This window comes from Cibotium barometz, chromosome 21 (assembly GCF_041138505.1).
Source record: "Cibotium barometz isolate CiBa-2024 chromosome 21, ASM4113850v1, whole genome shotgun sequence".
Lineage (NCBI taxonomy): Eukaryota > Viridiplantae > Streptophyta > Polypodiopsida > Cyatheales > Cibotiaceae > Cibotium > Cibotium barometz.
Genome location: NC_141066.1, coordinates 32794090 through 32811389, shown reverse-complemented (window position 1 = coordinate 32811389; position 17300 = coordinate 32794090). Strand labels below are relative to the sequence as shown.

At 39.8% G+C, this 17300-nt stretch overlaps 1 protein-coding gene across 2 annotated transcripts in view; it reads left to right on the top strand.

The window, feature by feature from the left end:
* The window catches only part of LOC147627096 (uncharacterized), a 32119-nt gene extending 29442 nt beyond the window's left edge, over positions 1–2677 (top strand). For both annotated transcript variants that reach the window (XM_086815668.1, XM_086815669.1), the window contains exon 15: positions 2198–2677. In XM_086815668.1, the coding sequence (XP_086671794.1) occupies positions 2198–2504 (307 nt within the window). In that variant the 3' untranslated portion in view covers positions 2505–2677. The remainder of the gene's footprint in view (positions 1–2197) is intronic.
* Positions 2678–17300: the final 14623 nt, after the last annotated feature.

Below are 17300 nucleotides of genomic sequence, written 5' to 3'. Positions count from 1 at the left end.
ACCTTCACTATTATTGCGATTTACATGAGCCTGTCATGATTCAGGAGGATAGGAGATTCTTGGAATTCCATGTATTTCTCATATCCAGGCCCGACGAGGAGTAAGCAACGATGCTGACGGTGTGTTGATCAATGTCCAATGCCAACAATCCATTGTTCAGACAGCAAAACCTTTAGAGCAACAGATGGTAGGTCTCCTTTCGCAACATCAGGCCATCAAGTTGAGTTAATTTCGCATCCCCAAGCTCCCACCCATTCATCTCGAGGATCATCAGATTGAGTCAGTTAGTTCCCCTATCACTTGTCCAAGGCATTAGAGGGTGAGCTAGACAGAAGTACATCTAGAAGTAAGATAAGACCACACGGTTATGTGTGGACTACAATGCATTTCATCCACCAACAAGTGGTCAGATAGAAGCACAAGAAGCCTACACGAGGCAAGCCAACAAGTGTAGAAGAGATGTCAACTACAAGGAGGGAGATTGGATGTTTCTCTGAATCATGAAGCAACAGTTAAAGCAAGTGGGCAAGCATTATCTCAAGCTCTCTTTCTGAAGCTTTGCCCATTTCCTGTTGTGAAGATCAGTGATGTCTCCATGTTGAAGCTACTAGACAATTGGACTATGCAGGATGTCTTCCATTTCCCATGGTTGAAGCCTTATGTTGGACCATCTTTGCACGAGGTTTTGGATAAGCATGAGCGTGAAGTGGTTGACAAGGCAGAAGTAATTGAGCCCCGGTAGATTCTCCCTCCACGTGTGGAAGCATGGTTACGGTCGAAGGCTTAGATAGTTCTACACCATTTGGCTTGATGAAGAATTTTTCTAATACCCCTAGCTGTTGGCGGACTACTTGGAAGCCATGCAATTGTCACCAAGCTAAGCATGAGGGAATGTCACATGCACCGATGCACTGAGGTGCTATGTACTCATCATCAATGTACATCAGTAGAATCTTTTAGGGATTTATTTGTTGTATGCCATGACCCGCGCTATGTAGGTCACATCTGTCTGAAACTTCAGGTGTCCGTATGTGTCACTAAACCTACTTGGAGAACATAGCATTTAGTTCATCCTAGAGTAGATGCATTTATGCAAGCACTTCCACACGTGTGGCTTCTACTGCTGGCCGACTAGATGCTGCTCTCCCAAGCTTTGGCCATGCCGGCCAACTACTCTCTCCTATGCTTGGCTTGATGCCCATGGGCTGGCCCTTGGGTATCCCATATGCAAGGCTTCCTAAGGCCGGCCAAAGGTTAGCCTAAGCCTTTTCTTCTACATGCTTGCTAATGTCTTTTTCAGTATTCGTGGGCATTAATAAATGGGCCGACAACATGTAGACCAACCAACTTGATGTAGGGGAGCATATATACGCAGCTCCTCAGTCCCATTCAAAAATCATCTTATTCTTGCATCTTTCAGCAGTGAAACACAGCAGGGATTATGTGTGCTTGAGTCTTCTGACTTGTGCATACATATCATGAGCAGTGTGCTACAGAAGTTATCTTCAGCATTCAGCCATCAGTCTGGCAACCCCTCAGCAGATCTGGGTGTTCATATTGGCTCGTGAAGTGGCCTCTAAGTTGTCTACAGATCGCGTTATGGTTCAACCGACGTTTGGTCTTCTTCGTGCTTGCATTTGGCATTCCAGAGTCACTTGTTGTCGGTAAGTGCTTGTTAAAGTCTGAATTTTTAAGTTGTTCTCCAAAGTAAAAAAAGCAAATACTCTTGCTTATGGGAGGGGCCCCTTAAGTTGGTAGTTGGGACCCAATATGGTGTCGACTCTCCGTCTTCTCTCTCTACAGCTCTATCTCCTTGTTCGAGAATCAAAGTGGATTGCTTAAACTCACATAAATGTATAAAGAAGGCCTTGCTGTGTGTTTCACGATCATACCGGTTGCATGTTACACTTGATTGCTGTGCTGAACATCCAAGGGTGCCATTGCACTTGTGCATAGCTGCATGTGCCAGCCAAGTGCAGCACTATGCATTCAAAAGTGCTGTTGAACTTGTGCATAGTTGCATAGTGAAGGACATAATCTCCATTATCGTCTTGAATCCACTGCTTTCTTTTTGGTTTTAAAAAGCACTTCAATCCACAGGGATCCATACTTTCATAGGTCTGTTGCTTATGGACTGGGGTCTTTAGAACTGTGTATTTATTTTGAGACCTAAGCCATCTGCTGCTTTTGTGATCAGGGAGTTTGCATATGAAGATGTGATTCGGTTGTGGGAGGCATTATGGACAAATCACTTAACTGAGCACCTGCACTTGTACATGTGTGTTGCCTTGCTCAAGGCTCACAAGAAAAAGATAATTGAGGAAGAAATGGATTTTGATACCTTGCTCAAATTCATAAATGAGCTCAGCGGGAAAATTGATCTCGAAGGAGCGTTGAGGGGTGCAGAAGCTCTCTTTTTGTTGGCTGGTGATTCGGGTCCTGCTTGTATACCTCCAGGCACTCCACCATCTCTCCAAGTTCCAGCAAATGATCCACTTCTCTGAGTGAAGATGAAGCTGTATGATCACATGAATGATTTTTTAAATCTCCTCATTTTTCAACTCCATTCATCATAGCACAATTGTATGCAGGATAAAAGGCTAATAAGCTCTGATGATGTAGCACTTGAAAAATAATTAGTAATTTGAGAAACTCTTCAAAAGAAGTTGCATTCAAATGTTGTCAATCTTTTATTGTGATCTCTATTCCTGATTGGATTGCTTAAGAAGACGAGTATTTAGTGCAGTCCATGGGGGCCAACCACTGCAAGGAATGCTTTTGTTTTGACTATTTACTAGGCCTAAGCAATTACAACAACCATGCATAGTTTTCAAAAATGCTCTAGACACCTCCAAACTCCAACACCTAGCATGTTTTAGCTACACATTGCTGTAAAAAATATAACTGGCCGTTTTTAAACTTCGCTATGTGCAGATTAACTTTAATTAGATGACCACTCCTGTGGAAAAGTAATGAACTCAACCACAAGACAAATAATACGTTGGGTGGTATGCCAATTGACCGGTTAGTTGTGATTGATGATCAAGGTACGTGTATGCACCATACCAGACTTTTTGGATTATAATTATAGACGTGAATTCCATGATCTCCTCGTTTGACTATAAACATAATTGAGACCTTGTTATAATTGTAGGGACATAATTTATGAACAACTTGTTGGACCACTTGTTTCCATCCAACGATATATGTGCGCGTGTGCGTGTGCGTGTGCGTGTGCGTGAGAGAGAGAGAGAGAGAGAGAGAGAGAGAGAGAGAGAAGATGCTTGTTAGCTTCTCTCTCATGAGTGATTATGCTATGAAGGGCTTGGTAGGGCTTGAGGGTTTGACCATCCTTGAGGTTTCTATTCGCACGTTCAATGTGCTTTCATGTTCTAGACGGGTTGTACTCCTTGGTGAAGACAATGCTTCTTGTGAAACTGTCGTCTTAAACAAGAGGTATTGTTGCTGGGGACTATAACTAGTGCTAGAGTGGAATAGAAGCATTCCATTGATCCATTGTTTGATTATAAGTTGCAAAACTTGTGGTAGAGTAATTAGGTGTGAGTTGAAGATGTGTTTGAGTGATTAGGAGGGAAGAATGTGTGGCTAGATTGAGGTTAACCCTCTTGTTTTTTGTTGTTTTTGCTTATTGGTGGAGATGCATGGTTGAGTTGAGTATGGTCAATCTTGCTTGTGTGGCTTTTCCATTAACATCTTAAGCATTAAATTAGATTAAATGGACTAAATAGACTAAATAGACTAAATTAGGAACTTTGTTTGAAGGGTAAAAATTGGTTCATTCTTTGAATTGATTCACAATAATCATTTATATTGATATTTCTGTGCTAGAATAACCATCGTGGAATCATTGCTCAACTAGATATTAGGCTAAAAAGAAAAACCAAAAAATGCAAGGAAAGAACTCGCTCAAAGTGGGATCCAGATCGTTTCGATCTACTAGTAGGATCATTTTGGGTAGAATTATTCGAGTCGAATCGATTTGACCAAGTTGGCACGAGCGTCATTGACTTGACATATGCAGGCGCATTAGTGACCAGTTCAGTGGCCATAACGAGGGGTTAGTGTCAATGTATCTGTCAAATATGAATATTTACTAACAATACAATAATTGCAATGCAATCGAGGTGCCACTTGCTAGATACTAACAGTCGAAAGACAATTAGATCGTGACGATTTCAAAAGTGTAATTGCCAATCCAAGTCTCAGATGGTTAGTCAACTAGGATCGCTCTACTATCCAAAAGTCGAATCGTCCAAGGTTTGATCGTATTGATCCCAAAGTAGGATCGTCCAAGTTTGATTGTATTGATCCCAAAAGTAGGATCATCCAAGTTTTTGAATCGTTCTTTAGTAGAATCGTTTTATTGGAATTATTTTCGATAGGAATCGTTTTCAAGGAGGATTGTCCCCAAGTACGATCGTCGATCCTATTGAGATTAAATTTCAGGAACATTAAAATTCAAAAAACTAGCTAATGCAAGGGATTTTGACTTTCCTCAGACCTAGATCTACTAAACACCATAAAAATATAAAACTTTATTAAAATACAAAAAAACACATAAAATCAAGAAAGAAAATCGTTTTAAAAAATAGAAAAAGCAATAGAAAACTAAAAAAAGAACAAAAAACCTAAGGAAAAAAAAAAAAGAACCTTAGCAAGCGATTATGGCGTTAAACCAAGTGCTTATGCATTTATGTTCAGGTTGAATCATTGCGACGTACTCGAACCCGATTTTTGAACACGAAACATTATCGCGCACGCTAACGCAAGAGAGTGGAATAGGACTAAGAGTTGATCTAACCACCCTAGTAGCCCCAAATTCAAATTCAGAAGCGGACTAGGAATCCTTCACCGACAAAGGATACTAGATCAAGATGGTAGGGCATAAGTCCACTTTAGTGTCCAAACACGGATATGGCCGAACGAGACCATGGAGTGTTTAGAGATGAGTCATTGGAAGGAGATAAAAGGTCCCAAGTTGAAAGACTAACGGGCGAGAGAAGGGCCACGAGCGAACAAGTTAGAGGCTAGGCAAATCAGTGAAGCATACGTCTTACAACGTTACGACTTCCACATAACTCACCAAGTCCCATTCTTCATTGACACTAACAATGTCCTCAATGCAAGGAATTTAGCCCGACCTCTTGGTGTGGACAACTTGTGAGTGGAGTGAAAACCAAGATTTCTATCTGGACTTCGATGGAATGATGTACATCCCAACAAGGGACATTGAGAAGGTTATAACTTTGGTCATGGCCAATGAGATAGAAATGACCAGAAGATTGCACAAAGCTACTAGAGCTCAAACAAAGCCGATAAGGACTCTTCTTAAGGAGGTTTACAGTTGACAATGAAGGAATGGTGCCATATGAGGATGCCTCACGTAACCTCTACACTTTCATTGATATTCCTAGGGATTTGCAGGGATTATTTCGATTCCGTGATACACCTCTAGTGAGCAAGTGTTACCACGAAACCACTGATCAAATGATATACGCTGATAAGGAAGGTAACACCTATACCCCAAGACTTACCAAGGAGGTAAGAAATACACAGAGATCTAGGCAGGAGAGCATTACACCACCAGAGTGAAAGAACAACAGGAGATAGGGAAGCGAGAACCTCTTTGGAGGAAATCACTTTAAGAAGAGACCGTCCAACAGAGAAGCAAGGATTCTCATTCTATAACTGCAGACAAGACACCAACTTTTGAATTCATTCCTTGTTGGACCCAATCAAAGAAGAAAGGGGGAGGAAAACAATATCGTCCGAAGAGAGGCAGCACCTCTCGAGAGAACAAGAGTGGCCACTCCCTTGGAGACTAGAGCACTAGCTCAAGAAGGTTGGGAAACTGAGAGACTACACATTCATGAATGGAGAGCTACAAGCCTACCAATGGTTAATGAGGTATTGATAGTGGGATATCCTATGGCACATATGGCTAATGTGCTACCAGAATAATCAATTGGAGTACTAGCCTATGGGTACACAGGACCATCCTACGCACTTGTACCTCCTAGAGCCAAACCCAGATATGTAGCTCAGATGACTCCAAAACCAATAGTTGACCCTACGTAAGAGCATGAGTTTATGTTCCTGTTCCTAATGAAGTGAGAAGAGTGTTGGATGCCATTCCCATGGTGGTGGTCACTATCAAGAGGAACGAGAGATGAATACGATCACGACTATCCAAGGATTAAAGCCTCACACATATCTAAGCTAGTGTCCAAGTTTAAAGGATGAGGGAATCCCTATAGCCACCTTGCTTCATTTAGACAAATCTACACGGTTGAGAGGGTAACTGATCCAAAACAAAGATCGATGCCTTCAGATTGACTTTAGAAGGTAATGCATTATTGTGATTTTAAATGATAGAAGACTCACAAAAAGAGACCATGGAGGATCTAGAGCTAGAATTTACCCATGGGCTTCTTAAAGACTAGTGTTAAGCGCAACTTAGTTACACAATTGTATCAATTCCAGTAGCTTGAGCACAAGTCTGCGTGGGAGATTATATCAACCGCCTTAAGAACTTAAACATCATATGATTAAGCCAAACTAGGCTGTTCTAATTGTTCTTAGAGGGATTGAGAAACAAGAAATTGCCTGATTCATTGTATGCCCAAAGACACAGAACACTAGTGAAGTGTTGCCTAGACATCGATAACTTTATAGGCGTCCCTTCCACGGAAAGCAGAAGACCAGACTCTTTGGTCAAAAGAGAACCTAGTGTCAATAGTCAAGACACTAGGAAAAAAAAGAGCCGAAGGGCGCATAAGACGTTACTAAGGTAGTGATCAAAGGGCTAGAAGAAGTGTGGAAAGCCTCTTCTAGGGAGACAGACCATCTACATTCAGCTCCAAGATGGGAAACAACTTGGTGTGCTGTTTGCAAAAGCAACCACATAGTGCATGAGTGCCTAGTCTTGAGAGAAAGAGGGAACTAGTGGTGCAAGTATTACAGAAGATATGCAAATCATGAATAGTCTAACTGCTACCATGCACAATGAATGGCTAGAATGGAGGGAACTAGTGGTGCATGTATTATAGAAGATATGGAAATCATGAATTGTCTAACTACTACTATGCACAATGAATGGCTAGAATGACATGAGTGCCTGTACTACTCACAAGTCCTCAGCCATTATATTGACCAATCCCACCTATAGCTAGACTAAATGGTATTCATGTAGCAATCAACCCTATGTTAGCAAGAAACCTGTATAGAACATCGGATGTTCCACCTCCAGTGTTACCACCACAACTAATGCCACTAGGAACCATGCTGACAAGGCTAGTTGATATGGAACACATTTTAGATGAACCCCCTAGCACATCAAAATTTTATGTTGACTATCCAAATTCAATCCCTAGAAGCCCACTAGAAGTGAATACCATTTGGGATAACCACGACCAATGATGTGGGACACACAACAATTGACTATCGTAATGCAAATAGCATCGGGAGCTTACATACTGTTATGTACACATTATTTGTGCATATACTAGGAGGCTAACCCACATTAGGCTTGTGAGCATGGGAGCATGGGAACAAGCTCTAGTGGAGCATGGGTTAGGACTAACCTTAAGGGTTAAGGTTAGGGTCAGGCATCCAAGGGTCACACATGGAAAATGGAGAGTCAAGAGTCACTTGAGGGCCCTCCTATATAATAGGGGCATGGGGCACACTCAAAGGATGTTCTCTTGTGTAGAGGATTGTGTCTACATTCTTGCTATTTCACTATAGAGCTGAGTGCTGCTGTATTGGAGTTATACCTCTTGGTGGTATGGGACACTAAGGTGAAGGTATGTGATACTCCATTATATTTCATGTGTGCAACCCTTGGGCTCGGGGGTGGTTGGGTGGTAGAGTTTATGCCTGATTTATGCATGTTTATGCATGATAATTATCTAGAGAGATCTTAGGGTTTTAACAGTGATATTAGAGCAATCTCTAGTTAATTGTTGTTGTTTCTACTTTCTTATTCCAATTTTTGGTATTTTTTTAAAAGTAAATTTTTATATTTACTAAATAAAATATTATTTTATTGGTTTGTTTTGGTGATTTTGCTCATGGATCGTCGATATGGCGATTGGAACGCATGTTACTTCTACTCAATGGACGTATCGACGTTGCGGGGGAATCCCGTGAGTTTAATGCTATTTCTTCCCTATTTTTTATGGTTAAAATAAGCATTCATGGAAATTCTTACCAAACTTCACATATTTTATTGTGAATATTGTTGGTAGAATGGATTCCCTAAATTTCTAAAATTTTTAGGAAATTTTTCCTAAATTTTTAGAGATTTTTTGAGCATTTTTTTTAGTAAAAATGTATTTTTTAATATATTTTACGGGTTTTCCGCGGGCATGTTTTCAATTTTCTGCCAATTTTTCTTGCTAAAAAGCAATGTGGGGCAGTCAATTGATGCGTGAGTTCTCTACCGTGTGCGTAAAGATCTTCTCTTCCTCAAAATCTGGATTTTTTTACCTCCATTTCTCTCTCATATGTGGATAAAAAAGATAATTTAATTAAATATTAATCATAATTAAACACTAATTATGATTAATAAGTAATTAAGAATCTCTCTAATCTCTAAACAGAGAAGAGAAGAGAAGAGGGGTGGGTATGAAAAGGATAGAGAGAAGAGAAGAGAAGAGAGAGGAGAGGATTGCTCCCTCCTCTCTGCTATTTCCACGCACAGGCGCAGGGCGGGGGGCTGCGCAGCAGCCGGCGGGCAAAAATTAATCATAATTAAACACTAATTATGATTAATAAGTAATTAAGAATCTCTCTAATCTCTAAACAGAGAAGAGAAGAGAAGAGGGGTGGGTATGAAAAGGATAGAGAGAAGAGAAGAGAAGAGAGAGGAGAGGATTGCTCCCTCCTCTCTGCTATTTCCACGCACAGGCGCAGGGCGGGGGGCTGCGCAGCAGCCGGCGGGCAAAAATCGCCCCCCCCCCCCCCCCCCCCCCCTTTATTTTTTTAAAGCTTTTAATTAAAAGCTTATAAGTCTTTTTTTTAAAAAAAATCTTTTTTTTAGAAAAAGGTATATTTTTTCAAGATACCTTCATTTGGAAAAGCTTGGAAAAAGGAAAAAATCCTGAAAAAATACATTATTTCTCTGAAAATTGTATTCTTTATTCTGGAATTTTTTTTCTCTTCATTGAACCTTTTGGCTTTCCGCATTCTCGGGAAACCTTTTGGCTTTCCGAATTCCGGAAAAACTATTGACCTTCCGTATTCCGGAAACTTTTGACCTTTCACATTCCGATTTTTTTTTCTCTTTTCATTTTCCCAAAACTTTTGGCTTTCCGTATTCCGGAAAAACCATTGGAATTCTGAAATTTTTTGACCGTTCGTATTCTAATGCGTTCGGGTTTTGATTAAAAATTTTAAAAAATTCTTTAAAATTAGTGAAAAATGAGAGAAAGGTTATTTTAAATTTCGGAAAAATGTGGGATTGCTGTTTGGCATGTGGTGTGTCCTTTCGGGCGCCTGTGACCATTCAAATTCCTTTAAAAATATATTTTTGACCCAAAAAATTAGAAAATCCATTAAAATTATAAATTTTCATTGGATTTGAGAATTGTCGGGTGGAATTGAAAATCTCGTGAACGATGGGATTCTCAGGAAAACTTAGGAAATTTCTAGAAATTATTTTTAGAAATCCTAGAAATTGGTATTTTTTTAAATATCAATGGTATTTTGGCAAATTTCTTTGCTAAAAATTTTCTGGAAAATTATAAGTTTGGAATGCCATAAGATGGGTTTTGGTGGTTTTCAAATTTAACATATTTTGAGACCCTATGAAATTAGGGAAAATTAGGAAAAAATCATGGTAATTCTTTTTTCTCGAGAATTTTTTATTTTCGAGGGATATTTGGTGTTATAGTACGTTTTTTATGTACTCACACTAAACAAATGCGGGTTATTCGCATTTTATTAATACGAGCATGCCTTGTATTAATATTTTAGTCGTTTGGATTGATTCTAGACGATGTTTTCATGATTTTTTAGCCAATGTCTAGCCACCAAATGCTAATTAAAGCATTTTTCTTATGTGCAGTTATCTCTAGTGAATTAATTTGCTAGAACTTTTGGTCAAGTGGGGTCAAGAAAAAGGTGAAGAAAAGTTTAACCCAGATTCAAAGAGAACTCATTTACCATGGCTCATATTGACTTCTCAGTCAATGATAATGTCGATGACATGAGTGATCATCCCAACCTTAGAAGGGAAGATCATAAGTTCTATGAAGAAGAAGAGGAGGCAGTAGCAAAGAGCGAATTTTTGGAGGTGACTCAACGTCTCGAGGCTACTATGACAAAGTGCCATGATGAGATGGAATCACTTAAGGTGCAGATTTTAACTTTGCAGAAAGCTCTTCTGGCCACCTCAGCTATAGCTGCCAAAGCAGTTGCTCCGTCTTTTGCACCAAAGGTGTATGGCGGAGAGAAGAAAGAAAAGACACAAGAATGTGTGGATGCCTGGCTTAACAGGTGGAATACACACTTTGCTTTTCACCCTTTCACTGATGTGCAGAAATTGCAAATGGCACAGGGTTTATTAAAGGGGAAAGCTTTGACTTGGTGGAAGGATCTAAAAGAGGATTCTATTCCCACTACTTGGCTAGATTTTGAAGTTGCATTCAAAAAAGAATTTGTCCAACCAGAGGATGAATTCGAAGTTATTGCCAAGTTGGTTAAAAATAACATGGCTAATCAGTCTTTTGATAACTATGTGCAAAAGTTTAGACAGTTGGCTGCTAAAGCCAAGTCTGATGATCATACTTTGTGTGGTATTTTCATCAATGGATTATCTCGTGATTATCAATACGAGGTAAAGAAGTGCAAAGTTAAAACGGTTGAAGATGCTATTCAGGCTGCTCAGGTTTTTCATAAGACAATGGTTGGCGCCAATTCATCAAAACCAGCGTCAAATGAAAAGAAACCCACGTTCACTTATTCAAACAGTGGACAAAAAAGGAAACTGGTTTTTACACCAAAACCCAAAAATGGTGACAATGCCAGCAAAAAACCGAAGTTTGTGAGTAGGGAAAAACTCACATGCTTTAAATGCAAAGAGAAAGGGCATACAAAGAAATTTTGTCCTTTGAATGAAGCTACAACAACTTCGGCGCCTGTTCAAAAGGCAGCACCGAAAAAGTTTATTCCAAGGAAATCTGTTCACATTACAGAACTTCAAGGTAAATTCTCTGAAGTTAATGTTTCACATCTTGAAGGAACCCAATGTTCAGATTGTACTTTCAATAAAGACGTTTATGGTCCAAACGAATTATTTCGTATTTATGGATCAGTAAAAGGACATCAGGTTCATATCTTGTTTGATCCTGGTAATACTCACAATTTTATTGACAATATTGTGGTACAGAAGATGAAGCTGGAAACCATGCAGAATGATCACATGTACAAGGTCAGGATGGCTGGAGGACAAGTCCAATTTTGGGACAAGAAGGTGTCAAATTTACCATTAGACATCCAATTGTACTCAGATAGGCTTGATTTCCATGTCATGAGCTTGGGTCATATTGATATAATTTTGGGAATGGAATGGTTTCATAGCAAAAATAAGAATTTTTCTATTGATTGGGTCAAACATTTGATGTCTTTTCATCACAATGGAAGCCTTGTAACTCTTAAAGGAAACATTGTTGTACCCAAGGAAACTTTTATCAATGAGCTGGAATTAATGGAAGATATTTTTAACTATGAACTTTTTCAGTTGGTTATGGATCCAGTGTCTTCGTATATTCATTTTGATGCAAACACTGTTTCTTTAGATATTTGGGAAAGTAAAGTGTTCAGTTCCATTAAAAGCGAATTTCAGGATGTATTTCCTGATGAATTGCCTCATGGATTACCTCCTAAACGAGAGGTGGACCATAAAATAGAGCTAGTACCAGGGGCAGAACCTGTTAGTAGTCCTCCGTATTGGCTTAGCCAATCTGAGGAGGATGAGGTAGCCAAACAACTAGCTGAATATTTGAGGATGGGTCAAATTAGACCAAGTAAGTCTCCTTGGGGTGCACCAGTTCTCCTGGTTAAGAAAAAGGATCAAGGTACCTGGAGGATGTGTATTGATTATAAACGTCTTAACAAGGTTACAATTAAAAATAGATACCCATTGCCTTGATCAAATGATCTTATTGATAGGTTGCATGGAGCTAAGTATTTTACTAAGCTTGACTTGCGAACAAGTTATTATCAGATCCGTATAGCAAAGGAAGATGTTCCTAAAACTGCTTTTAGAACAAGATATGGCCATTATGAATTTTTAGTGTTACCCTTTGGTCTCACTAATGCACCAGCAACTTTCCAACAGATGATGAATGATATATTCCGAGATCTGTTAGGAAAATGTGTGGTGGTTTTCTTAGATGATATTTTGATATACAGCAAAACTTTGGATGAGCATGAGAGTCATCTTAAAGAGGTTCTAGGAAGGCTCATGAAGAAAAAGCTGTATTGTAAATTATCTAAGTGTGATTTCTTTCAAAAGGAATTGTTATATTTAGGTCATAAGATCTCTCGAGATGGCTTAAGTATAGACTTGGATCGGATCCAAAAGGTTTTGGAATGGCCAGTTCCGCGTACGGTCAAACAGCTAAGATCTTTCTTAGGTTTTGTGGTATTTCTTCGAAAATCTATTATAGATTATTCGAAGTTGACTATACCTTTTACCAATCTTCTTAAAGGTAAAAATAAAAAGTCCAATTCTCCAATTTGTTGGAATGATAAGCTACAGGAGGCTTTTGAAATTTTGAAAAATAAAGTTCGAGATGCTCCTGTGTTAGCTTTGCCAGATCCTAGCAGACCTTACATTGTTGAGACTGATGCTAGTGATTTTGCGGTAGGCGCAGCTTTGTTCCAGGATGGGAAGCCTATGGCCTTCGAGAGTAAGAAACTCAATGATGCACAGACTAGGTACCCAATTCAGGAGAAAGAGTTGTATGCAATCATTTATGCTTTAAAGGCATGGAGACAATATCTTTACGGGTCTCAGTTTATGGTCTTAATAGATCATCAATCTTTACAGTATATTTGTGATCAACCGGACTTGAAGGGTAGAAAAGCAAGATGGGCTGAGTTGATGCAAGATTTCGATTTTATGATTAAATACAGAAAGGGTAGCTTAAATCGCATTGCTGATGCATTGAGTCGAATCGGTGAAGTTAATGAGCTTTGCTTCACTGAGATTACTTCTAACTTGTACGATTCACTCAGGGAAAAATGCAGAACAGATATTTTCTTTGGAAAATATTGGAATTTGGCAAAATCAGGGTCCAACTCTGAAGTAGATCAAAACCTGGTGAAAGGAAAAGCCAACCAATTTTTTCTTCGGAATGGTCTTTTATTCCGAAATGATAAGGTTTGCGTGCCGGATGTGCCGGAAATTAAGTTAAGGATCCTATTTGAGTGCCATGATGCACCATCGGCAGGACATGCATACAGCGTACCTTGGTGGCTTTAGTTAGAAGGACATTTTATTGGCCAAAAATGAAAGATTTTATTCAGAGTTATGTGGTCCAATGTCATCAATGTCAAATAAACAAGGCTGAACGCCTTAAATCTGCTGGGTTATTACATCCTTTGGACATTCCGTCTAGAAAGTGGGAAAGTATTTCCATGGATTTCATCACGGGACTTCCACATACCAGCAGGGGTCACGATGCCATTTGGGTAGTCGTGGATAGATTGACAAAGATGGCTAGGTTTTTACCCACAAAAACAACAGTTAAAGCTTCGAAATTGGCGTACCAATTTGTCGAGCAACTGTTTAGACTATATGGTCTACCTTCTGATATTGTGAGCGATCGGGACTCTAAGTTCACGGCTAATTTTTGGCAGGAAGTTTTCAAGAAATTGGAAACAACTTTAAGTATGAGTTCCTCTGATCATCCGCAGTCTGATGGGCAAACAGAGAGGGTGAATCAGGTTTTAGAGGATATGCTTCGTGCATATGTCTCTGGAAAACCATCAAATTGGAAAAAGTATCTTCCACTGATGGAATTTACCTATAACAGTTCTAAACATATGGCTATAGGTTTTAGTCCGTTTATGCGTATGTATGGATATCAACCCAGAGCACCTATTGATGTTGGTCTTAAGGACATCGAGCTTGATGCATCGAGGGATTTCTTGCGTGATATGCAGGAAATGCTGATCGAAGCTTGGGATTCTATCAGGAGTGCTCAGGATAGAGCACGGTTTTATTCTGATAGAGGACGCTCATCTCGGTCTTTTGAACCAGGAGCGTTGGTTTATTTAAAAGTTCCTAAAGACTCTCAAACTTTATCAACGAGAAAATGCTCGAAATTATCTCCTAGATATTGTGGTCCATTTCGAGTTATTCGTCGAATTGGCACGGTTGCGTATGAGTTAAAACTGCCTCCACATGTTAGAGTTCATCCAGTCTTTCATGTCAGTAGATTGAAAGAGAAGCTGGGAGGTGAGGATAACATAGTTACTCCTCAAGAACTCGTTGAAGTCGAGGATTTATCTTATGTTCCACATGAACTTGAAAGGGTACTTGAATTCAGGGAAAGGAAACTTCGTAGTCGACTAATTCCTGAAATTAAAATTTTGTGGGAAAGATAGGGAAATAGAGGATTCGACTTGGGAGTCAGTTGAGAATATTCAGCGCAAATTTCCTTCTTTTCATTGCAAGAGTGCAATGTTTTGAGAGAGGGGAAGTATGTTATGTACACATTATTTGTGCATATACTAGGAGGCTAACCCACATTAGGCTTGTGAGCATGGGAGCATGGGAACAAGCTCTAGTGGAGCATGGGTTAGGACTAACCTTAAGGGTTAAGGTTAGGGTCAGGCATCCAAGGGTCACACATGGGAAATGGAGAGTCAAGAGTCACTTGAGGGCCCTCCTATATAATAGGGGCATGGGGCACACTCAAAGGATGTTCTCTTGTGTAGAGGATTGTATCTACATTCTTGCCATTTCACTATAGAGCTGAGTGCTGCTGTATTGGAGTTATACCTCTTGGTGGTATGGGACACTAAGGTGAAGGTATGTGATACTCCATTATATTTCATGTGTGCAACCCTTGGGCTCGGGGGTGGTTGGGTGGTAGAGTTTATGCCTGATTTATGCATGTTTATGCATGATAATTATCTAGAGAGATCTTAGGGTTTTAACAGATACCTCGAGACATTAATGGCCCTAGAGGAGCCCCTCTTGCTTGCTTTAGATGTCAAGACCCCCACAAGGTGGCTGAATGCCCCATAAAGGCAAGCCTAGAAGTGGTAACGATAAATCCGCCACCTTTGGATAGATGATGATGCATTAGGTGCACCATAGATCACTTGATCAGTGACTACCCGCATAAGCCTACAACTTCAAATCCTTTACCATCACATTGTAGACACCGCCATCAAGATTTGGGATAGCCATTATCATAAGCCAACCTTCTCTTCAGAGGAAGAACAAGAAGTACTGCGAGGATTTTGACTAGGGTGCAGGCCCAATAAAAGTAAAATCAGGCTAGTCAGTCTATGACCCAAGCACTGAAAACTTCTAAAAGTGTTAAAAATAAGAAAAGAGGCCAGGACCATTAGCAAAGGACTCAGAGACAACAAAAGTAACCAATCAACCACCGACCTCAAAAAATCCTAGTGGTAAAGAGACAAGGGTAAGAGACCCAAAGGACCATCCACGTTATGATGAGATTGAAGATGTTCTAGATTCAGTAAGCCAAATAACCTTGGATGAAGAAAAGGGGTTATATGGTTCTGATTGACTCATGCTGGTAGAGAGAACCCAGAACTCCAAGAGAAAGCTTGAAGAGCCACAAATTCATAGAGAGGAATGAACAACTATGAGGTTAAAATCATCCCTGAACCTCTAGTTCAAATCACTCTCAACAATGAAGAACGAGGAAAGAAAAGTGGATCAAAAGGACAAGCTTCTTAAAATGACCACGAAAGCCGTGGAAGGGAAATGCAAATTTAGAGGTTTATAAGAACCCCTTCCCAAGAAGTTTATAAGATTTTGTAACCTAAGAGAGGAAATCTTGAGGGGTTGAATGGCACGTAGGGGTTGGTGCAGCTGACCTAGCTAGAAATAGAAGGAGGGCCAATGGGACCTATTTCTATATTCCCACAAAGAACCCCCATTACAACACTGTTAGAGCTTGTCAAAGAGGAATCACATGAGGGGAGTGTCTCAAGTAAGGAACAAGAATGGCCTACACAAAAATGTTAGAGCCTTGCAAAGAGCTTGCAAATGAAACACAAAAAACATTGGAAGAGATCCAAGAGCTTGAGGAAACATAGAATATGAGGTTTCTCTATGAGCACATTATAAAAGAGAGGCTCAACCAAGAGAGGCAATATGCCCTAATGGGAGGATAGACTAAGAGATTGCCTTTAAAATGGGCATGGGTGCCACACAAATCTAAACCTATCTCATTACCTACCGCATCATCCTACATGGGTATGTATGAGGATTCGATGACAATTGCAAACGTGCCATCTTTAAGGCCTACATTAAAAGGAGAAATAGAAGTCTCGAGAGGAGTCCTCTTAGTCCCAATCACTATAACCATGGTCAAATACTTGGCATGCAAGTCGAAAGCTTGGGAGAAGTCCATCGATGGATGAAAGAGAAGCTAAACATATTGGGAAAATTGAGAAGACAGACCAAGCTAAAATAGATAACCCACAATGGGCATTCAAGGATGTTCTAGTCAGTGCAGTTGGTCTGAGAACAAAGACAATAAAGGAGAAGTTTCGCCAACACCAGGCCCTTCTTAAAGAATTCCTTGAAAAGAGAGAAGCTCTACTCAAAAGAGCTAAGAAACTAGCTAAAAATTAGAGCTAAAAACCCACCGAGCCAAGGAGAAAGAAAAATACTTGCAATATTGAAGGCAACTAGGAATTTTGCTCCAATTGGAAGGATCTAATGAAAAGAACTAGTGTGTTGAACTGCTAGTTCATGACTACTCTTATGATGCGGTTTCGATGGACTCCAAAAAGACTTCTAGGTTTGGACTACAGAGAAGATGAAACAAGGCCATAAAGAAAGGGAGAGTCATGAAGGAGGCTGAGACTTCGAGCCCAACAACCAATAATCAAGAGGAGGACTCTAAATTAGCCCCTTCTCGATTCAAGAATTATAAAAAGTAAAAAACCAAAAAGTGTTGATTTACCACCAAAAAGAGAAGAACCAAAGGAACCGGGAGTGTCCTATGATGAACGAGAGAATGCAAAACAAGTGAATTTAGAATTACCTGGAGAGGAGC